At 36.0% G+C, this 25118-nt stretch overlaps 1 protein-coding gene across 10 annotated transcripts in view; it reads left to right on the top strand.

Annotated features, from left to right (window-relative positions):
- The window catches only part of KCNK2 (potassium two pore domain channel subfamily K member 2), a 458301-nt gene that overhangs the window by 327303 nt on the left and 105880 nt on the right, over positions 1-25118 (top strand). For all 10 annotated transcript variants that reach the window (NM_001435098.1, NM_001315815.2, XM_084974435.1 and 7 more), the window contains 1 exon segment: positions 14901-15018. In NM_001435098.1, coding sequence (NP_001422027.1) covers positions 14901-15018 — 118 coding nt within the window.

The following is a 25118-nucleotide window of genomic DNA, read 5'->3' as shown; positions in this document are numbered from 1 at the left end:
TGTTTACTGTTAACAGGGAGTTCATATTTTGGTGTGCTTCCTTATTGCACTCTACCATCCTTTCATTTCCACTTGAAATACTCTCAACATTTCCTGTAAGGCAGTATGAGTGGTAATGGACTGCATCAACTTTTATCTAGGAGTTTTATTTGTCTTTCATTTTTAAGGACAGTTTTACCAGATATAGTGTACCTGAATAGCAGTTTTTTCTTTCAGCACTTTGAACATATTAACCCGTTCTTTTCTGCCCTGCAGGTTTTCTGCTGAGAAACCTACTTTTAGTCTTACATGGGCTCCCTTATATGTGATCAGTTGCCTCTTTCCTGCTGCTTTTAAAATTCTCTGTCTTTGACTTTTGACAGTTTGGTTATGTATGTCTTATTGGAGACTTCTTTTGATTCATCCTTTTGGGATTCTTTCGGGCTTCTTGAATCTGTATGTTTATTTTCTCCCCCAGATTTGAGACTTTAGGCCATTATTTATTCAAATAAACTCTCTACTTCTTTCTTTCCTCTACTTCTGGGTCTTTGGATGTGTATTGGTCAGCTTGATGGTTGTTCCAAAAATCCCTGAAGTTCTCTTTTCTCTTTTTCATTCTTTCTCTTTTTGTTCCTCTAACTGGATAATTTCAAATGTCTTGTCTTGGAGTTCCCTGATTCTTTCTTCTGTTTGATCATACTTGCCATTGAAACTTGTAGTGACTTTTTTGAGTTCAGTTATTTGTATTCTTCAGCTCTCGTTTGATTCTTTTTAATATTTTCTGTCTTTTTGTGAATATTTGCATTTTGTTTGTGCATTGTTTTCCTGAGCTCATTGGTCATATTTATGATAGTTATTTTGTATTCCTTGAAGTAGTTCATGTACCTTTGTTTCATTAATGTTTGTTTCTAGAGATTTATGTTTTTCCTTTGATTGAGCCATGCTTCTTGGTTGTTTTGTGTGTGTGTGTGTTGGGGAGGGATAGTTTTATATTGAGATTTATTCACTTGAAAAAAACAGCCACTTCTTTAAGTCTTGACAGACTGATTATGTACAGGGAAAGACTTTCACCAGTTTGCCTAGCATGAGATTCTATGGGACTTTCAAACCTTTTCTGTGGATGCATCTTCTCTAGACTTGTGTGTATAAATGTCCAATTATATGAATTTACCTTTTTTCAGGAGCTTATGATCTCTTGCAGTACTGCAGGTTTTCTAGGCTACTGCAAGTGTCCCAGGTCTTTTTTATTCTCGGTGGTCCCAATGTTTCTAGTGTGTGCTGTATCCCAACAGTGCTTTGAGTGGACAAGATAGAAACCAGTCCTTTGGATAGCCCCCCAGAAAGCCAGAATTTTGGACACATACTCCACTCTTCTCTGTCTGCCTGAAGGAGAGATTGTTAAGCTGTTAACAGCTTTTGTTTCCTATAATATGGGTCCTCTGAAGTAGAAGCAAGCTACCCAGCTTATTTGGTTCTTAGTGTCCCTCAAGGACTTTCAAACCTTTTCTAGAGTATGCTCTGTCCTGTAAGTGCTCTTAACATAGGTAAGACAGAAACCATCCCCTTGGATGGTACCACCAAACCCAGAACATCAGATGCATGTTCTAATTTCTTTCCTTTCCAAGGAGAAGCTATGGCAGTTTTTTTTTTTCCCCCAGTCCCACCACACTGAACTGGGGGGAGGACTAAGGGAAATGAGTGCTATGAATTTTTCTATCTGCTTCAATGTGTTTGGTTTCATGCTTGCTTGAAGTTTAGGAGGTCTTAACTGATTTCTGTATTTCTCACCAAACTGGCCTGTGCATTGTTGAATTAGCATCTCTGTGAGGGTAGGGGGAGGCCTAGGGATTCCTATTTGACCGTCTTGCTGATATAACCCCACTTGAATCTGTGGGCTTTAGAGCCATGAACAATCAAAGTAAGGTTATTATAATTATGGAAACAATAAATCAGTAAACTAATAAACATATAAGGTAATTTTAAAGAATTTTAAGTGTTTAAAAAAATGCAGTTTGTGTGCCAAAGAGTCACTGCCTGTGCTAATTAAATTGGCACATCAGGGAATTCAGATCTTTTAGCACAGATCTGAAAGGTAATAAATAGCTATACATAGGCATATGAATAACTGGGAGAAAGTATTCTGGGTAGAGAGGAGGGCAAAAGCAAAGTTTCAGAAGTGGACATATCCTTGGCAGAAAGACCACATGGTTAGAAGGGATAAATGAAGGGGGAATTTATATGAAAAAAGGCTAAAGGAGTAACAGAAGCTCAGATCCTATAGAGCCTTGAATATCAGTGTAAGGGATCTTGGATTTTACTCAGAGTGAGTTGCAGGACCATGAAAGGACTTTCAGCAGAGCAGAGACATAATCTGACTTATCACCAAATGGATTACTGTGTTTGCCCAGTGAGGGGTAGAATGTAGGTGGGTGAAGTTGGGAATCAACTACAAGAGACTGGCAAAGAAATACTGGTGGCCTGGATGAGGACATAAGCAGAAAATGTGATGAGATGTGGTCAAATTGGGATATTTTGAGAATAAAGCTAACCAAATTTGATGTGAAGTGTCAGAGAGTGATTCATAGGTTTTCAGCCTGAAGAACTGGAAAATAAAGTTGCTGTTGAGATGGGAAAACTCAGGTGGAACAGTTTCAGGAAAGAGCTTAGGAGTTCACTTTGGCATTTGATTGGTTTGTGCTGTTCTTGAGCTACTCAAGCAGGGAACAGTCCAGGATGAATAATATTTTTGGGAGTTATCAGCATAGTGATGATATTTAAAAGCTTACATTTAAATGAAATCACCCAGATGGGTGGATGGATAGAGAGCAGAACCATGGGCTCAGAGGTGAGGCAGCAGTCAGGGAAATTGGAGGAACATTAGAACATGGTGTTCTGTGAGCCAAGTGAAGATATATTGCTAGGCGGGAGATATTAGCTGTGTCAAATGCTACTGCAAAAATCTTACTGTCTTTATCATGACTGGTAATATGCGATTAGTACTCTATAGTCTCTCAGCTCCTGATAGTGATTTAATGTGGACCTAGAAATTAGTAAGCACAACATATGCCACAAATAATTTTTGAGCAGCTAGCATTATACTAGATATATAGGCTATATGTGACACAAAGATACAAGACAGGCCTGGGGTACATTAGACACATGTGGACAGGTACATAAGAGGTTCACCCAGCTTCAGACTTATGAATAGATTCTTTTACATATGTGTATACATATGTATATGTATTAATTTATGCATGTATTTACTATTTGGAATTTTCAAAGTATTATCACATGGAATTAATATTATGAGTGATGACTATGTCTAAAGGTAGGCAACCAAAGCTGGAACATAGTTGAGCTGTAACATAGCTAAACTGTAACACCAAGTCTTGTGACTCATTTTCCAGGTTACTTTATTATGGTTTTTACTTACTTTGAACTAGTGATCCATTTAGCCTCTCTACACTTCAGCCTTTGTGGAAGATAAATTATTGATATCTGGTTCCTGTCAAATAATGCCACATTAATAGTGGTCACAGAGTTATTTTTATCAGATGGTGAAGCACTCAGATCTTACACTGTTGGTTCCACATAGTTAACTTAAGGAGAGGTGGCTGTCTAGAAGATACAATAGAAGCACAGCAGGCAATCAAAAATGAAAAAGTGAGTGAGGCTCAGACGTGTTCAGTCATCTCCTGATGCCAGCACTCTGGCTCCACCATGCCACCTCTAGATCCTCAAAAGATTACTTGTTTCTTTACTGTGACTTTTCATTCCTCTTTATGCCCAGTTTAAACATAGTCTATCCTGCTCATTCCACCAGCACAGACACATACTTGGTTTGAGGGAGTTTGGGAGCTGGGGCAGGAAAAGTGAAAGTGACTAAGGATACCTGGCCCAACTTGGTACCTCTCCAGGTATCAGACTCACCCTCCTCTAATGACTGCCTTCGTGATAGCACCTTCCTATTCTGAGCCTCTGAGCAGAGGATACCCTCCCGTTTAATGCTTATCATGTGGTTTGGGACATTTTCCTTTTCATAGATTGTTGTAGTCAAACCCTCTTGGAATTGGTATCCTTGTGTGAATGAAGCACCACATATGGGAGTGACTAATGTAGAAAACTTGAGGACAGATGCCAGGCTTGTTTTCAGTGCTGATGGTTGTGGTGTGACACTCCTAAGTCGGGCTGAGAAGTGCCTGAGGGAAGGGTTTAATTGCATTTTTTGTGCAGTAACTTACTGGACAGGTGTCAAAGGGTAGCTTAGTCATTCCAGTTGGTGTGAAAAAGTGAAGAAATTCTATCTGGCTCCTATTTCTCAACAAAGTGGTTTTCAACCAATTCAGATTTGCTATAACTGGTGAGCGTATGGGTGTGCAATTGAGAAAGATGGGAACACTTGGAGAAAAGCTAAAAAGCTAAGACAGGATGAGTATGAATCACTCCATCTGGGGAAGTTATTCATATATTATTTTGACTGTCTCGATTTTGTGACATTAAGAGCCAAGATATATAAACATATTAAGCAGTTTTGCGAGACTTCCTTTTCTCTGCATAATGTTAGCAAGTCATTAGTAAATTTACTCTACAGCATATTAAGACATTTTACCTGGAAACCAAAAGCACAGAAATTTCTTGTAGACTTATTAAATGGCAATGAGTCAATTCAGTTGAAGTGAGAAATAACATAAATTTTATTGGGCCTGAGGAGTTACCATCGTAGCTCACCGGTAACAAGCCTGACTAGTATCCATGAGGACGTGGGTTCAATCCCTGAAAGATAGATAGATAGATAGATAGATAGATAGATAGATAGATAAATAAATAAATAAATAAATAAATGTTATGGGGCCTGAGACAGAGGAACTGCTTATCAGAATATTATTGGAATATTTTAGTGCTGTGATATATTGCTTTTATTCATTACTAATTTGGGGTGTGGGAAGTTTGGCTTATTCTAACACAGGTTGGGTTAACTGGTTACTTTGTTGACTGTGCCTGTGTGTGCAGAGCCTCAGATTTTCAATCCTTGGATCTTTTAGTTACGTATTCAGGAAGGGCAGGAAAAAATTTTCATTTGTTTTTAAAATCTATATTTTTAGAAAATGATTGCCTTTCTGTAGAAATTTGAATAGTTTCCCTACCTACTTCCTCTGTGATTACTTTTATATAGGTATAAAGTACTTTTTTGTTTTAACTTGTATCTGTTATGGAAATATACACTTCAGCATACTGGAAAAATCAAATGAGTAGAGATCACTGACATTCTGTTGAAAAAGCCAACAATCTCCAAATTTGGGAATTCCATGGATGCATGTAATTGACAAAGCAAAAGTCCCTGTGTTCCATTTTAGGTTGTTTTTTGGTCATCAGTTTAGAACTTGAATAAATTGAATAAGCTGGTTAGTGTGGTGTACCTTGGGCAAAACTGGTATCAAAATATTGCCCAGATTCTGTGTCTCCTTGATCTCACTCAGGCTTCTGCCTACTCAAGTCCTATTTTAAGGATAATTTCTTTCAAAAGAAGTTCCTAGATAGAGTGCCTAAAGCTTTTGTATTAAATTCCTGTCTTCTTCTAGAACTGTCTCTTCTTTGTTGTCTAAACAGCCTTTGTCTTTGTCTCTTCTGCCTGCCCTTTTCTGACTTCTTGCTCTATCTACTTCTCCCTTCATATTCTCATTTTTTTATAATGCTGAGATGACATAGAAGGGGGACAGATAGAAATTAATATTTTGATAGAATATTAATACATCCTCTAATAACATGGGGTATAGGATAACTCATGGAAGGGTGCACAGCTGGGGAAATGCAGCTTTTAGTCGCCTTGCTTCACATGTATATTTTTGGCCCTTCAGAGTTGCAAGGATTTTGAACATGTTTCATCCTTTCTACACCACAGTGTCTTTTCACACGGTGTTTCCAGTTTGGTCCTTGTCTGATGTATAAATCATTTCAATAATAACCTTGCAAATGATCACTTGAACTTGGTTCTGTTAGACAAATTCATTTATGATAGAGAAATGGTATATAAACTATTTTACATACCATTTACATATCATACACATAGTGAGAGAGTGATGACTCCAAATGCCTTGAAAAATGGTTATGCTATATGAAAATAGTTGAAAGCAGATTTAATTTATTATAACTGTTAAAACCAAATTATTGTTAACTATTGAAACCAAAATATAGGCATGTTGCAAAAAACTGTTTTAGGGACTGTGGGTATTTTTTTTTAATTCTTATTTTTCCATATGTTCAGTAATGTGTACATTACTTTTATGATTAAAAAAAAAGCTTCCAGAGTGGATAAAACAGGGAAGACAGCTTTTAAACCCAGCAGCACGCCTCTTGCTTTAGCCTCTGGCAGTAACATCCATCTCCAGTTCTCTGTTGTTTCTTACTTGGGATTTTAAGCTTTTGTTTCTACTAATAGGAAATAAATTTACACTTTCAAAAGAGCAAGAAAAAAGCTGTACACCTCATTAGTCTCTTTAAAAATAGCTTTGACATGCAATATCATAAACCCTAAATAGAAGGAAAGACATGGGAAGGTAAGCAAGGTGTTATTCTAGAGATGCCTTCTAAACTCTGGTATGTGGAAATTGCTTCCTGTGGATAATACTGTAATACATTATCAGAATTATTTTTTTTTTATGGAAGAATGCTTCTTTATAAGAAGTTTCTAATTAAAGTGTGGTTAAGCTAAGGTCATGCATTATTTGAAAACACATTCTAAGGACTTTGAAAGCCTTTTTAAGAAAACAGGAAATGTGTTTTGATTCAGATTGTTTCCAACAAAAACAATAGATTAAAAACATTATTGCATATTATCTTTATCACTGAAAAGATATACTCTGGGGAAACCTTGAAAACTTCCTTTTTTACCAGACTCTAAATATAGAATGATTTAATCACCTGTGTTCTGTATAAAATAGGCAAATGTACTACTCATATATTTCTCCACATGATGTCAGAAATGTATCTTTTGAAAAGAAAGACTATTGATACTAGTTATGAAAATCTAACCCTCATCAGTATTTGGAAGAGTTCATTTAATTGTGGAATATAATTTTGGGTTTTTTTTTTTTTTTTTGATTTATGTAGGTGTTTCTAATTTTCCTAGATGAAAAAAAGGTACCATCGCCATATAAATATAGATTTAAAAAAATAAGTTACATAATGTGTCTATAGTTCATTTATCAACTTGGAGGCTAGAATGTAGAGTAGTATGAAATATTTGGTATCAAATGATGAATATACAAATCTACTTCTATAGAATGTCATCATCTTGAATGGTAGATAATATTCCTTGATTTATGAGATATGTGCAAAAGTTGGACATAACTTGAATTTCCAACAAGGATGCAATGGTGAGTCCCTCTTTTCTCAGAATGGCATTCCCAGCCATATAGGATTTTACTTAAACTAGCAAGTGTCTATCCTTCATAGTAGGACTATAAGCAAGACTATAATAGGCTAATTTGCTATCAATTGTTTCCTTCTTACGGGGATTAGCTTTAATGCTACCATAATAAATATTACACTCAATAAAATTTAGCATGTTATTACACACTATGAATGAAAACATAAATACCATTCTTTTGTATGCTAATATGGAATTGTCATTTTATAGTCCCCAAAGTGCTTGGGTGCTGGCAATTGTAAATGATTCAACCAGTATTATCATTAGCTGAGCACTGCTACTAGAATGTTTTTGTGGAGCAATATGCTAATACACATGGTTTTTGGTAAGCTGTTTACTTTCTTGTTGGATTGTCAACAGTCGCAGTTGGCACTCTGATAGAAATATCCTCTCATGCAAGGAAACCAGTGGCATTACTTTAGTTTCCAGAATACCTTGGAAGGAGACAAAGGAGAAGAAGGTGGGTTTGGTTTCTGGGGATTTTTTTGTTTGTTTGTTTTTGCTTTTTAGGGTCGCACCCATGGCATATGAAAGTTCCCAGACTGGGGGTCAAATAGGAGCTATAGCTGCCAGCCCACACCACAGCCACAGCAATGTGGGATCCCAGTTGCACCTGCGACCTACAGCACAGCTCACGGCAGTGGAGGATCCCCAGCCAACTGAGTGAGGCCAGGGATCTAACCTACATCCTTGTGGATACTAGTCGGATTTGTTTCCGCTGCGCCAGGAAGGGAACTCCTGGTTTCTGGGTATTTTTTCCAGTGAGATGCCTTTGTGTATTTGCAGTAATGCCCTATAATGCTTCTTCTTGGCTGAACCTAATTTGATATATATAATGGCTTGAGAAGCAGCCCTGGTGATTAAGACTACAACATGTCACTGACATTAGAAAAGAAGCTTCTTGTACAAAAGATGTCTATAAATAACATTTAAGACAGATACATATGGCTGTAAAGATTTTTGTAAAAGCCGTTAGGAAATGGATAAACCAGTGGGACCCCTCACTGATTCAAAAATGCTAATTGAGGTTGCCTAGGAACTCCCAGGGCTATCTGTGAATTTTCAGACTTTAAAGATACTTACTCTCTGGTTTGATTAGCAGGACTTTTCAAAGCAGTTCAGTCATCTGGAATTAGGTAATCAGGGTGTTGACACATAACCAGAGGTTCAGAATGAGATGCATGAGGATCCTGCAGCCTTTTACAACAGTACTCATACGGTGCTGCATATTATTGATGGATGATGACTGTTTTGGGGGTGTTAGAATAAATAGCAGTGATACCTACACAATGTCTTCTCACAAAGTCATTTGTCAATGGAAGCATTATTATTTTGCTTTCCGTATTATGTACTCTTCAATCTTTCAAAATAGTCTTGTTTACATGGTTGAAATGGTCCGATGTAGTGTTGTGAATACGTGATTTGACTTCTTTCCCAAAGACCAGTCTCCACTCAGGATGAAATCAGTTCCCTTGTAAGGAAATAGTGACCAAAAAATATACATACATAACTGTGTCGTACAGAAATTTGTCAAGAAAATTCTTGTTACTCTTTGAGGAACTGTTTAATTATACAGATGTCAGTATAATTATAATTGACTTGAGCTACTGTATCCATTTATTGGAAATAATGTCCCTTTTCAAAGGAGAAAAAGAGATCAATCTTAAATATCCAGTTAAAGATGTCACTGAATCAGTTACATGTATATCATTGATGTAACCCAATTAGATGCCATTGCCTTACACCTGAAGTTTAGAAGTCTTATATCCTTAAGTTTTTTTAAAATATGACATTCTAAGCAATGTTTCTCAATCTTAACTGTACATTGGTAGAAACTGGGGAGCTTTAAAAAAATTGACACTTGGGTCTCATTTTCAAAGGTTCTGATTTAATTGATTGGGGTGAAGTATAGGCAGTGGTTAAAATTTTCAAATCCTATACTTAGAGGATTATAGGTATGATGGGATATTTTAATGAAATCTTGATTGTGCTGTTAACAGAGGAGGAATTTGTGGAAGACTTTCAGAATAGTCTCTATTGTTCTGGTGAATGTGAACATCTGAGCAAAGGGAAAAAAGTGAAATCAAAACACGTATTTTGAAATCCACAAGATAATCTTCTCTGAAGACAATATATTCTTCAAGCCTTCTCTGGGATTGCTTACTTTCTGATATCTTTTCCTTCGGTGGAAAAATAGCTGGTCAAGTACTTTATAACATGTGAAAAAGTTGTTCTTAGTATTCAGCAGGAACATTTTCATGATTGTCAGTGATTGCTTTGTGTTCCAAGGCTATATTAGTCTCTTACAATTACAAATAAGTGTATCTTATCAACATTTGGTATTAAGGCTGAATATAGGCCAGATAACATGGAGACATAAGCTTATTACAATTCAAGAATGCACAAATTCAGGAGTTCCTGTTGTGGCTCAGCGGTAATGAACCCAGCTAGTGTCCATGACAATGTGAGTTCAATCCCTGTCCTGGTTCAGTGGATTAAGGATGTGGCATTGCTATGAATTGTGGTATAGGTTGCAGATTTGGCTTGGATCTGGTGTTGCTCTGGTTGTGGAATAGTGGCATAGGCTGGCATCTGCAGCTCTGATTTGACCCTCTAGGAATGTCCATGTGCCACAGATATGGCCCTAAAAAAGTAAAAAAAAAAAAAAAGAAGCACAAATGCACATTAGAACTTGGTGAACTTTGATTCTAAAGCCATCACTGTCATGGAAACTAAATGTTTTTGTAGTTACTTTTATGAGTAATTACTTTATCATTTCTATGAGTATAAGCCTCTCAGAACTCTTAAGTTCCTGTTCTTTACTAGAACCGTGTTCAACTACCTTTCTTTAATGCACGTTCTCTGATTGCATATAAACTGAAGAGCAAAATTGAGTGTGAATCCAATGAAGATTATTTTATACTATTTCTCTTGTAAGTTTTATGTTTGGAAGTCCTTCCTTAGTTAATACTTAGTAATCATATGTTAGAATTAAATGCATAGTAGCTCGCATTCCCTTTGCCATAACCTCAGAACTCATTCATAAATCGTCAGCATGACTGGATTGTCCACAGAAGTTGCCATTCGTGGAAGAGTGTGTTTTTGTTATAGATGTGATTGTTGCTTTCGTTGCCTAATATGGCACCTACAGAAACAGTTTTCACGGAGACATTTATTAAGTGATCTGATGGCCTGAATTGATGTTGAAATTGCAGAGACTCTTAGATCTATGTCAGTGCACTTGCCAGAGGCATCCAATTTCCTGTGGATGTTGACCCAGGGACTGCATACAAAAATTATAAAATAAGTTTACAAGATCATTCCAGAGAAAGGACCTCATGGTAGACTCATTTTCATAGTGATTTGACAAATCTGGGTTCCGTCTCAAGCCTCTGTTGTAATAATCACAGCTCTGTCATAACTATTTACAACCCACACGTTGCCAGACATCAGTGTCTCTGAGTCTACATTTGCTTCTTTTGCATTTAAGTAATTTGTGGAATTTATCCAAATGTCTGGGTAATACTGTACCTCGTCATTGACAAGCAAAAGAATGGGCTAAAACACTGATGGAATCTATATGGAGTCAATTATTGGAGGAATTAGCTTGCTTCTAGTGAATAAAATAATTTACTTAATTGAGTGGAATGTAAAAGACACGCCTTATCTTTTCTTATCCACATCATCCATCTTTTCACTTCTCTCTTGTTTCCTCATTGCCTAACACCATAAACAATTGATAGTTTTTGAATAAATATGTTGAAGTGTCTCTAAAGTATAAAAATACACTCTTTGTTAAAGTACAGTTGACATACAATATTTTGTTAGTTTCAGGTATACAATGTAATGATTCAACATTTAAATACATTACATAATAATCATTGTGATAAATCTAGTAACCATCTTACTGTACAAAATTATTATGGTATTATTGACTATATTCTTTTTGCTGTATATTACACCCCTGTGACTTATTTTATAAGGAAGTTTGTACTAATTCTCTTTATTTATTTCACCCAGCCCCCTATCTTTTCTTCTCTGACAATCAGTAGTTTGTTCTAGGTATCTATGAATTTGTTTATATTTTGTTTTTGTTTTGTTTGTAACTTCATAAATAAGGTGAAATCACATAGTGTTTGTCTCTTTACATTCAATTTATTTCACTTAACATAATACTCTCTAGGTCCATTCTTTTTGCGCAAATAGCAAGATTTCTTTCTATTTTTTTAACCTCTAAGTAATATTCCATTGTATGTGTATGTATCCATTCATTTATTGATGGACCCTTAGATTACTTCTATATCTTGGCTGTTGTAAATAGTGTTGCATTGAACATAAGGGTACGTATATCTTTTTGAATGAACGTTTTCATGTTCTTTGGCTAAATGCCAAGAGGTGAAATTGCTGGACTATATGCTAGTTCTGTTTTTAATTTTTTGAGGAATCTCCATACTGTTTTCCAGATTGGGTACAGAAACACATAATCTGTTTTATATTTAGCCAGACATTTAAGAGATTTACAAAATTATAGAACAAAGCCTCTCTTCTCATGAAATTTTTGTTTTTGAAAACATAATTATTTTTCATTAAAGTATGTAAATTCGTGTTATTGTAATTGGCCTTGTTGTGTTTACATGAATTAATTGAAACATTTTGAAAGTAGAAATTCAAACAAAAAAAAATCAATAGTTATAGCTCACATATTCCAGTGCTCCTTGATGTCTTCAGTGATTTTTGAGACTGTAAAGTGGTTTTGATATAAAAAATTTAAGATTTGCTTGTGCAGAGAATTGGCAGTATTTGTGTATACAAAAGCAATAGCCAGTTGTAATTTAAAATAGAAAAAAGTAAAATATCTAAAAATAACCTTACAGGCCTATGTACCCCCAAATGCTCTATTTCAGGATATTAAAACATTAAAATATTCAACAGATGGAAATTCATACCATGATCTTTTATGGAAAGTTTCATGATTGTAATAGTGTTCATTTTCCTTAATTTATAGATTTTGCATTTATCCAAACAGCAGAAATATGTTAAACCCGTGGAAATGAAAATTCCTATAAAATTTAACTAAAAGATTCTAAAGTTTATGCAAGAAAATATGTTAGTAACTGCAAAAAACATTTTTCACAGAAGGATAATCAGGGAAACCTGCCTTTATCTGATATTATATTTATAGTAGAGAATCAAATAAAGAGAATCAGTTCTCAGAACTAGCTTCATTGTGTGCTGTGCATATATGTATGCCTGTGTATATTTGTGTGCATTTAATATGTGATAAAGGAAACATCGCTGTTTAACTTTGCCCGCAATAAAGGATATGTAAATGTGAGCAATTCTTAGCAGTTCAGTAAAGATAACATATGAATATTAGAGGTAATAGTATCGCTAAGCATTTATAAATTGTTGGGGGGCAGTTATAAATTGTAACAACCTTCACAGATAGCTGCTTGCTACTATATGTGAACTTCTTTAAAATATTCATAATCTTCAATGTGGCATATTTATTTCCAGCAATCTGTTCTACAGAAGTACTCAGAAAGGAAAAAATATTTATACACAAATATGTTCATAGCAGCACTTTTTATAATAAGACAAATTTTAAAAGAGCATATATGTCTACATATTGGGCAATGAATAAGTAAATATGGGAATGACAAGGAAAAACTGTATATTGAATCGTAGTAGGTAAAAATAGAGAATACATTTCATGTAGTTCATAAATCCAACTGTGTAAAATATATAGCAAAATGCCAGGAGTAGGTATCTTAATACATCAACAGTGATTGGATTCTGGAATTAAGAATCATTTTTATTATCCTTTTTATGACTTTCTATATTTTCCTAAATTTTTAAACAATGAGCATATATCATATTTAAAGTAAATAAAGGTATTACAGTTCAGTTAATTCTTGTGGTTTTAATTTATAGGTTAAGTCAGGTCAAACAACTGAGATTTCAGATTGCAGGTCAGCTCTGGACTCGACATGCTCTTTTCCATCTGACAGTCACTTCCTTGGGTAGCACCTCCATTTTCACAGTATAATTTTTGTCCATTTGCCAATAAACAATGTAACTTTAAACAAGTCACTTTACCTCTCTTGGCCTTTAATTTCCTTGCCCATCAGATGAAGTTCCTTCCAATTTTAAAATCTGGAGATCAAGTAGGAAAGATTTAAAAACTATACCTCCAATGGAAATATCTTCTGCAACCATCTGTGTCTCTCTTTTACTACCCATTTTCTCCTAACTTATTCTCATCTGTGTTTGTGCTTCTGGAACACCCTCTCCCGTCCCCAACATCTGATGTTTGAGAAGGGATTATAATAGCATCTTTCTGTCTCCTGGTGCTGCTCAGGGCAGCATCTAGATTTTAGTGTTCCTATTGCTGACTGTCAACCACAGATTTCTGGTGATACTCATTGTAGCAGAATTTATAACAATCTGTAGAGATTCTAAGTCTCTAGATATAAGTGGACTGACTTCAACTTGATAGTGAAGCGCTGTTGCCTCTTCTTTCCTCTTTTACCCTGCTTTGTTGGACCTTACTGATGTTGTAATCTCTACTGTTATACTGTTAATCTCTACTGTTACCATGCAAAATGACTAGCACTTTGGAACTTGATTTTTCAGTAACAGTATTGTATATTGCTTAAGTTGTAGTTTGCAGTCTGGTATTTTAACTTTATGGTGCTTCCTAAACGTTATTGCTATACTCAGTTGGTAACTCAAATACGTCACTAAGTAGTCATGATGTGGAAACAACCTAAATTTCCATCCACAGATGAATGAATAGATAAAATGTGGTGTACACATAAAATGGAATATTCAGCCTTAAAAAGAAGGAAATCCTGCCACGTGCAACAATATGGATGAACCAGAGGACATTACACTAAGTGAAATAAGCCAGTTATAGAAGGACAAATATTGTATGATTCCATTCATACAAGGTATCCAAAACTAGTCAAACTCATAGAAACAGAAAGTAGAGTGGCAGTTGCCAGGGGTCAGGGCTCAGAAGTTGGGGGTAGTGGGGAGCTGCTGTTCAAAAGTATACAGTTTCAATTATGCAAGATGAATAAGTTCCAGAGATCTGCTATACAACTTGGCACCTATAGTTAACAATACTCAATTACATACTTAAAAATTTGTCAGGAGAGTTGATCTCATGTTCAGTGTTCTTCCCACAATAATAAAAAAATGAGAAGAAAAAAAGTTCACTAATGTGGTACTGGATGATGATATGAATACATATAACACTATGATAAGCATTATGCAAATCTATTCTCTTGATATAAAATATAATTTTCTTATAATTTAATGTATTGAATTCTTTAGTGTAAAGTTTTAATCTTTATGGAATACTTTAAATGGAAAAGCAAACCTTAGAATTGATGCTCTCTGTCTAATTGGTCATCTGGGTTGGAATATATGCTGTTTGATGCCTCCGTGTGATTCATGTGTACTGATAAATTTCTTTTTAAACTTGCAGCAAATAGTGGCAGCAATAAATGCAGGGATTATACCTTTAGGAAACACCTCCAATCAAATCAGTCACTGGGATTTGGGAAGTTCCTTCTTCTTTGCTGGCACTGTTATTACAACCATAGGTAGGAGACAACTTACTTTGTTTTTTAATTTTGCTACAGCTTATGAGCTAAAATTCATTTGTTTGAATTTTTTTACAGTTGGTCAAAATGGTCTACTTAAGGTAGAAAACTAGATCTTAGTAAATTGATTTTGAAAAGAGAGTTTAAAGCTTTGAACAAAGGAATGATGGAAATGTATTAGTTGTTTCAGAATACTGAGTTAAGTTTAAAATACATATGAAACGCAGGGGCAGTTCAGTTGGATTATTTGACTGATGGATAAGAACCTCAAGAAATGGCTTGAAATGATGATTTGGGGAGGGGGGAAAGTAGGTTACAATTGTCCTGCATTTTTGATTCTTTAGTGCAGAAAGAATCAATTGGAGTGCAATTTTGACATTCTTTTCATGAAGTTCTTATGGGATGTCACCTTTTTCAATTTTTCAGTTCAACTCTATGTATCCACAGATTGTTCCTGTTCTTTTATAAATTTATTTTTATTGGGGTATAGTCGATTTACAGTGTTAAGTCTTTTTTGCTGTGCAGCACGGTGACCCAGTCCTGCCTATATATACATTCTGTTCCTGTTTTTATATGCCTGTTTATTATGATTACTTCAGGGGTTTTAAAAAATGCATTATATTTTTCCAGTAACCCAAGGTATACAAAATTAACCCTGAAATATGAGGATTACAGAAGGAATGAAAATTTAAGCCCTTGCCTGTTGTCCTTTTAATTATGTCATTTGTCAGAATGTTAAAAAGGGTCACGTGGAACATGGCCTCTTTTGCGGGATTGGCTGTGTACACTCAGCACCTTCCAGGCAGCAGAATGGGTAGAAGCAGATCGCTTCTCTCCTGTTAGTCATTCAATGCCCAGGAAACAGCCAGAGGATATAAATGCAGATCCCACACGAGGCGCCATGCTTCCATGTGAGAACTAGGAAGGGTGACAGCTGTCCTGTTTCATGGAAGGAGGTGGGTTTAAAGCATAATGTTCAAGAAAGAAATGGACTCATCCCCATTACGAAGGAATTTAAAAGGGAATATATAGGCAAAGGGAATTCTTCCCTTCCTTTGCTCGTGATGAGATTTCCTCTCATGGGACTCATCTCTGATTTGGGGTTGTGCCTTAAAATTCTAAAAGTTTTAGTTTTATTCTTTGATGTTATTTATATACATATATATATATATTTTAATTACTCAAATGAACTTTCTTTGATGTTATTGATACATTATGATGTACATAAGATTTTCAAGTCCTAAAAAAGAGAAGTATTGGCAACTTACGGATGAACTCTTGCTTAAAATTTTCCTTTTAGAAAAATTTGTAATGTCCTGCCATTATAGGAATCCACTGTAATGCCTCTGTATACTGGATGACTTGCCAATGAAATAAATACCGTAGCATGTTGATTTTTGCCTTTGTTAAGAGGTCAGAGAACCATGTTTACTCTTACATTTCCATCAGCTAGGTCAAAAGTTGTGTGGCTGTGAAAATCTGGAAGAATGGCAACCTTGATTTCTAACCATAATAACAGGTTAACTTTGGAGCTTAGACATCTTGGACATTTCTACCATGGAAATAACTGTTTATTGTGTAAACTACTTAGAGTCTGGAAGGAAAAAAAAAGCTCACAGACCGAGTGAGAATGGTTTGCTTCTGCCCAATGAAAACTCAAAAGTCCACGTTATAACTCATCATGACCACCACTAAATTATTCTGCAAGAGACTTAGTCATTATACAGATTTACTGTTGCAGCCTATGTTTATAAACAGTCTCATTTTTTTGAATCCCAAATTCAGTAAGTTTTGCAGACATATACTTCAAGTCATGAAAAAAATAAACCATTATTACCAGCCTTACCCCAAATTATAGCTATTAAGCACAGTAGCTGATTATTTAGGTAGCTGCCTGACAGCCCAAGTCTCCTACTGTTCTATCTAAGGCTTTAGTCTTAGGTGGCTTAAGTCATTCTAGGTCACTTACCTTTAGTCCATGGTCCCTACTTCTAGGTCAAGGCCATCTCCTCTGCCCTTGGACTAGATCACTGTCTAGGGAAAGGTAAAAATTTTGGCCTCCTCCATGAGTGTCCATTTGACATCCAAATCATTATTTAATAAAATTAAAAGTATAATCATCCATATAGCTAATGATAATAATTGTGTTATCTTTGAAGTGGTTTTTAGAAATCTTAGAAACTGTAACCTCCAGGAGTCCCTATTAGGGCTCAGAAGGTTAAGAACCCAACATAGCGTCTGTGAGGATATGGGTTTAATCCCTGGTCTGCTCAGTGGGTTAAGGATCCAGCATTGCCTCAAGCTGGGGTGTAGGTCACAGATGCAGCTTAGATCCCATGTTGCTATGGCTTTGGCATAGGCTGGCAGCTGCAGCTCCAATTCGACCCCTTGCCTGAGAACTTCCATATGCCATAGGTGTGTCTGTAAAAAGAAAAAAAAATTGTAACCTGTAGCACTAAGCTGCACTGCATTAGTTCTTTTAAAAATTCAAACTTGAGACAGTCTGGGTGAATAAATTGCAGTGACTTTAATAGGGTGCCTGATAGAGGCAACCCTTCATGGAGCTGCATTGCCTGAAGTTGTCCCAGTGTTAATAGTTTATCTAAGAAGCCAAGGGGTCACTTACTGTTCCTTAGAGATATGCCCAAGAGAAATGCAGTTATCCAAAACAGAATATTCAAATTTAAGGCTGAATTTTAGAGAATCTCTTCATATATCTATACTCTATTTCCAAAATCATACCATCCCAGACCCTTCACAAATTCCATTTCATATTTGCACAGATCAAAATTGATTTTTGACTATTCGTCTTTCATCCCTTACTTCCAGTTCCTCAGTCAATCCTGTTGGCTCTGCCTTTCAAGTAGATCTAGGATTTAACTACTGCTCACCGTTCAAACTACAACCATTTTGGTTCAAGCCAGCATCCTTTCAATGCCAGCATCCATGGATAAAGAAACCTTCTGCTCAGAAATATTCTGAGTTAGTTTCCAACTCAGAGCAAACACCATACTCCATTGCTTATCTTTCCTAGTAAGATGCAAGTTCTGTGAGGTTAGGGATTTTTATGTGTGTGTGTCTTTTCTGTACCCTGATGCCTGACATATAGTGCGTGCTTAATAGTTACTTTTGGAATTAATAAATGGGGATTCTAAATGACATGAACTGCAGCTTGTTGGAAATTACATAATGCTAAATTGATACTTAATTACACTAAGTTCTTAGTTCTTTCAGTAGCTTTCATTACTAGCTTTTTTGATCTGTTCATTTACTTATTCGAAAAGTATTAGAACATGATCACTCTGCTACTGTAAAGATAAAAGATAAATTACTGGAGCCTAAGTGGCACACAGACTAGTCAGGGAGCCCAAAGGGCGAATAGTCATTTATGACATAATGTGCCAGGAGCTATGGGTTATTGGAATGTAGGGAGTGACATTGTGCATAGATATTGGGGTAGGTGAGGGGGTAAAAAGGGGGCAAGGAATACTTCTCTTTCCTTAGGAAATGTTGTCATAGATGAGACTGGAAAAAAATTAGGGATTTCCCAGGTGAATAAAGATGGAGAGGAAGCATTCCAGGAGCCCACATGGGAAAGATGAGGGGTAAGAGAGAGTGTGGTCTGTTTGGGAATTACAGGGCATCTAGAATTGTTGCTAGAAGTTGAAAAGATTAGTTCTTAGGACCATGTAAATCATTACGTCCACAAGTAGCTCCTGTTGGATCAGTGCTACCTTTGCTGCTGCCGAGAGGGTAAAGGTAAGAAGAACACAGTCCTTGTTTGCAATCTAATTCAAGAGATAAAACTTGCAATTATGAAATAATGGAATAATAACAGAACTAAGTCTAGCATAATCAAATATTATATGAAACAATGATTTCGGTGCTATAAGAATTGAGAAAAAATGGAAAGAACAAGTGGGCTAGAACTGGAAGGAAAGGCTTAATTAGAGAAGTTGGATTTGATTTATGCTTTGAAGAAAATGTTTTGGTTTAGATGGATGGAGGGTAGAAAACCTCCCAGTTTGTGACATGGCTAAACAAAAATACAAAGAGGGAATGATCCTGATTTATTTTGAGGATAGAAAAGTAAGTATTTGAGTAGATCAGAGGAATTATTTAAAGGGTAGTGGGAAATACTGTTGACCAATTCAGATGGGACGAGTACAGTTGAATACAATTTGATTTTTGAGAATTTTGGACCTACCATACTAAGACAGAACATAGGTTTTCCTGGAAAGTGAAGTGAGAGGTTAAAAGTGACCTTAGAAGACGCATATCCATCAGGAAGAGGCCACAGCTGTGTGAACAGTTAGGAGGTCATTTTCGTGATGACCCGCAGAAGGGAGAGTATTGATTCGGAGGATTTGAGTTGGTGTTGAAAGGTGAGAGCAGGACACACTACTGAAATAGTTAGAGGTAAGAATCAACAGGCCTTTGTAACTAACACAATGGAGAGAGAGGTATCAAAATGGTGAATCGTGAAATGAAGTGAATGAATATTTAGACATCAGGCTGGTAATTATTTCTGTTAAGAGAAGGTTTTCAGATGGCCAAGATTTTAGACAGGGTGCTGTATATATATTTTGGCATGCCCACAAACGTCAAGGTACCTTGGCCAGGGATCAAACCTGCCCCATAGCAGTGACAATGCCAGGTTCTTAACCCACTGAGCCAGAGAGGAGCTTCCTAGGCATGGTGTTATATTAGGAATCTTCATACTAGTAGTTTTTCCCTCTCAATTTTCATTTGTTGGTTTATTCTTTAATCCAGACAGACTAGAAAGACAAGGTGGACAGGCCTCCCTCCTGGAGTTCACGTTGGGTTAAGGGCAACAGCAGTCAGGCAGTGCACATAAAACAAGACCGTCATCGATAGCAATAAATGTCCCACAAGAAAGTCCATGTGCCTGACAGAGTGGAGAGTGGAGCCAGAGCAGGGAGTGACAGGTGTTCTCAAGCAGACTGATTCAAGAGCTCTCGGAGCAGGTGACATTTAAGCTGAATGCTGAAGGATGAAAAAAAATCAGCCCGGTAAAGAAGAGTGCAAAGATGGGTTCAGGCAGAGGGCACAGCATGGCAAAAGTAGAGGTGAGGTTATTAACAAGATGAATAGGAGCCAGAGCATGTAGGACTTGGTAGGTTGTGACAGTATTCTCAAGTCAGTGGGAAGCCACTGGAAGATTTAAGCCGAAAGGAGGTCTGATGGGACTCAGGCTGCCATTCAGAGAGCATAGGTGGAAGCAGGAAGGCCAGTGAGAAGGTTTTTTTTTTTGTTGTTGTTGTTGTTGCTATTTCTTGGGCCGCTCCCGCGGCATATGGAGGTTCCCAGGCTAGGGGTTGAATCGGAGCTGTAGCCACCGGCCTACGCCAGAGCCACAGCAACACGGGATCCAAGCCGCATCTGCAACCTACACCACAGCTCACGGCAACACCGGATCGTTAACCCACTGAGCAAGGGCAGGGACCGAACCCGCAACCTCATGGTTCCTAGTCGGATTCGTTAACCACTGCGCCACAACGGGAACTCCAGAAGGTTTTAGCATTAATCCGTAGGAGAAATGTTGAAACAAGGAGGTGACAGTGAGGAGGATGAAGTGGACAGATACGTGATTTTAAAGGGAGATTGTGGCTAGAGATGTATTTCTCTGAGAATGGTGCTATAGGAGGCTTAGTGTTTTAAGTTATTTTTTTGGCCATCCCCTCAGCACATGGAAGTTCCCAGGCCCGGGATCAAACCCACGCCAGAGCAATGACCCAAGCCAGATGGGTCACAGTGGTGTGTCTACAGGGACACACCAGATCCTTAACCTACTGCACCACAAGGGAACTCCAAATTTTAAGTTATTTAAAGCTAGTAAGAAATTGCTTAAACTCTAGGAAAGTCTGTTGGCAAAAATGATGTAATGGAAAATCCTATTCTATTTTGATGTCAATTTAAAGATTAGAATAAGATGTTTTAAAGATTGGAATAAGATGTAGGATGATTTTATTACCCGAAGGTATTAATAAAGATGGCTTTGGGTAATAAGATTTTCCTCAGTGGAAAGTAAGTTAGAATGCCAGGGCCAGGATTTGCCCAAGCTTATCGCTGAATCATCATGATCTCTGAGTGTCAGAATGCAAATAACAAGATACCACTATGGTCTTCAGCAACTTTAAACTCCCAAGCATCATGTTAAGTCTTGTAGAAAACATTTCCTTGAAGTAACATTTCTTGTATTTACAAAGGACTCTTGTTTTCTATCCCTTGAATTAGAGAGATTGGATTCAGGTATATAGTTTCTGTGTTCAGTTTTTCGTTATTTTGAACCAGCCACCAGGACTTTCAGTTTGCTTTGACCTAGACTGAATTATTGAATTGCTGAAACTGTTATGACAGTGGTCCCAGATTTTTTTCCAGACTTTACTTCACCTGTTTAGCATAATGCTTAGTTGATTAGAAAAAATGAAAAATATGAAAGAATTGGAGCAGTTTTGAAAAAGAGTTCCAGATAAAAAGAGGTCAGTCTTGGAAGTGCTCAGAGTATATTGAAAACTTGAAAGCTTTACGTGTATCTTTAGCATGGGGCGGAGGGTCGTTCTGTTGGACATGGTAGAAAATATAACTTGAAAGGTGAGGGAAAAGTTGTAAGAGTATCTTCTGTTCAATCTTGGAATCTCATGAAACCACTTTCTGAACTTAGAAATGAATAGACTTGAAGCAGGGGTGTAGAATTTGACAGTCTGCATTTTCCCAGGGGATGTCGTCATTGCAGCTTTGGGGTTGGGTGCTATCTTATTATTTTTGTACACTCATGATTCTGTGGCATTTCACTAGTTTCTTGGCTGTTCTATGAGAACTACAAAGTGGGTTTTGGAACCCCATTTTGAAAGGAAAACTGAGCTTTTTTCAGGCAACTTAACAGGCACATAATCCTGCAGTATGACTTAACAGCTCTGACTCTACAATCTTGTTGCATTTTACTTTAGGGCAGCTTGTTACAGTGTATAGTTATCTTCCTCAAATCTGTAATTTTGGTGCTGTGCAGTTGAAATATGGAAGTTGAAATTAAGAAGCTTTGAGTTCTTGATGTTCTCTTTCTCTTCCCATCCACTAAAATGAATAAAAATAAAACTTGTCTCAGGATATTGCTATATATTCTTTCCATTCAAAATCTTCACTTAGGTTTATTTTCTAATTTTATTTTATTTATTATTATTATTCTTTTTTAAATTGTCATTTCCCCAGTATAATTTTTTTTTTCCAAATGCATTTACTTCTCAGAGACTATGCCCTATGAACAATAGTTAAGTTGGCAAAGTGCCAAATTAGATTAGCTAGGTAGTAAAGCTGAATTATTGCATAAATAGTATTGCGGACTCCAAACCAATAATAAAATAGATCAGTCATCTTTTCTTCTCGTTGCATGTGTATGTTAATCAGCCACAAAGAGGTTGAATTCGGAGCATCTAGTACTCAGAATCTTATGCTAGTTGGAAGGGGATTTGTGAGAATTGCAGATGTAATTATCCCAGGAGTGAGGCAGAGTTTTCTTTTGTTTGCTTTTTATTTATTTATTTTTTGTTTGTAGTAGGAGAACACAGAGCAGGAAAGCATAGATGTAAAAGAAACTGGAAATGCCCATGAGAGGAGGGCTAGCTGTAGCATCAGCCCTGAAGTCATCCATGTCTTGGGTGTATTCAAGACAGAAATTGCTTGTATTCTGCACAAAATATGCTGTTATGTATTTCTGCATATTTTTGGAAAATTTGCCATAACACATTTTTAATCTTCTAGAAAGCAATCACTGTCAAGTGGTGCGATCATGAAATTACATGAAAAATTGGAAGCTAAGAATTGTCACGAAGTTCGTGCCCTGAATGAATATAGAACCCATTTTTAATCTTGTCTTCCCCTCTCCCAGCCACTGAAAGACAGCATGTTTGTCATAGATTGTAGTTTTCACAGAGGATCTGATTGACCACACATGCTAGATAAACAAGCGTTGCTCTGCATGTGATTAAAACTACAGTGGATGATGATCAAAAAATATTTTTTATAATTGTCTTAAGCATTGTATTTGATAGGGAAGGAATTTAATACATTTGTCTGGGCCTGTCTACTTTCAACTAGTAATTATGTTGCATATTTGTTGTCTTTCCAATCCTTCAAAAAAAAAACCCCTAGACTCATGCAATCTTACACTTGAAAAATTGGCCTTGTTATGTGTCTATGTGGTACTACAAATATTGCATGATATTTACAAAAGCATTACCTGTGCCAAATGAGGTTCATGTGAAGTATTGTGATTTATGTATACCTAAGGTACAATGCAGATAAGGACTAATTTTCAATGGAAAGGAACTCCATGCAGCCACTTCTTGGATCTAATGTAACTCTGGGGAAAATATTGATAATATGAACTTGTTTTTAAAAGAGATGATACAGAAATTAATTATTCAATTCATTTTGTAATGATGTATGGGTCATGAAATAAAATAGTAGTTTCACTACACAGAAGATTTTAGTTATGAAATTTTTAACTACTTAAAGATCTCCACATTCACATGTAAAAACACTTGCATATTGTTCATTAGATAATAGGAACTTTTGAAAGTTGCAGGCCATCAAAAATGTCCATTAATTACTAATCTTAAACTCCTTCCCCTTCTAACTTTATTTTTAAAGCAAAAACAGTAAACATGTGGGTAAATTTGGTTAGTGTGTTATACCTCTCTTGTCTAAGCTTAAGTTTCCCTTATTGAAGATGAGAGCAAAGGAAGAAATTCCCAAAGGTAAGCAGCAAGAGAAGGAAAATGAAAAGGTATGGGATAAACCTTAACCAGCCTAAGTAACGTCTTTTCAGAGTGCAGGTTCTAATAGGTAATGTCTGTGTTATCTGCAGATGTCTCAATGGAAACTCTGTTTTAATTTAATTTGATGCATAAAAAAAAAAACAGATGTAGACATGACCTCCTAAGAAGTATTATACTACATGTAAGTAATGTGTCGTGCATATTCATGCAGACACTTAACCGAGTTTTACTTACATTGTACAGCTTTAGAACAAAAATATTTCTCCCTGTTTTTTAAAAGCAGTGATGTAGGAGAATGAGCGTCCGATTTCACTTCAAAAATTTAAGTTTAGGTTTTTGTGTTTGCTACTAGCTAGGGTTGTATTTTTGAGCAAATCACAGTTCTTCTGTTATCCTTAATTTTCTTAATTGTTAAATGGGGCTAATGTTTCTCACAGTGAGCATTGTGAGTGTTAAAGTTATTTTTAAAAACATTTTGTACACTGAATGACAATGTACTAATTTGGAGTAAGCTAATTTTCTTACTAGAGTAATTTTTATTATTTTATTATTAAAATAAGCCAATATTGTCTTTTGCATATTTATTTATATTACTAACATTAGCAAAGAAAGAAAATACATTGTTTTGTAAAGCTTTAATCCGTACATTTTAATTGTTATATAATATTTGCCTTCGCATAATTTATTAAAATTCCTCAAACCACTTATTCTCACAATGCTAAATGTTTGATTTGACTAGTTTCTTCATCTAATTAATTTTTATTTTGCTCTAATGAAATGAGTTGCTTTTAATGATATATAGATAATCTAAAATGTAATCATCAGAAAAATATATAATGAAATAAGGTGTACTATTAGCTGAGTATAATAAAAGTTGATATTTGTGTAAATCTTTTTCTTTTTAAAATTTTATTGGAATATAGTTGATTTAGCAATGTTGTGTTAATTTCAGGCATACAGCAAAGGAAATTGATTATACTTATACGTATATCCATTCCTTTTCAGATTCTTTTCCCATATAGGTTACCACACAGTACAGAGTAAATTTCTCTGTGCTATATAGTAGGTCCCCATTATCTGCCTATTCTATATATAGTAGTGTATACACATCAGTCCCAACCCCCTAATTCATCCCTCCCTGCCAAGTTTTCCCTTTGGTAAACATAAGCCTGGTTTCAAAATCTTTGAGTCTGTTTCTTTTGTAAGTTCTATTGTATCATTTTTATTAGATTCCACATATTAGTGATCTCATATAATGTTTGTCTTTGTCTGTCTGACTTCACTTAGTATGATAATTTCTAG

The sequence above is a fragment of the Sus scrofa genome, chromosome 9 (genome assembly GCF_054392235.1).
Source record: "Sus scrofa isolate SSC_HxYL_T2T_F1_AM1 chromosome 9, Sscrofa_HxYL_maternal_Yorkshire_Landrace_v2.0, whole genome shotgun sequence".
Taxonomy (NCBI): Eukaryota; Metazoa; Chordata; class Mammalia; order Artiodactyla; family Suidae; genus Sus; species Sus scrofa.
Note: the sequence above shows the minus strand (reverse complement) of the source record. Positions and strands in the feature narration are given on the sequence as shown.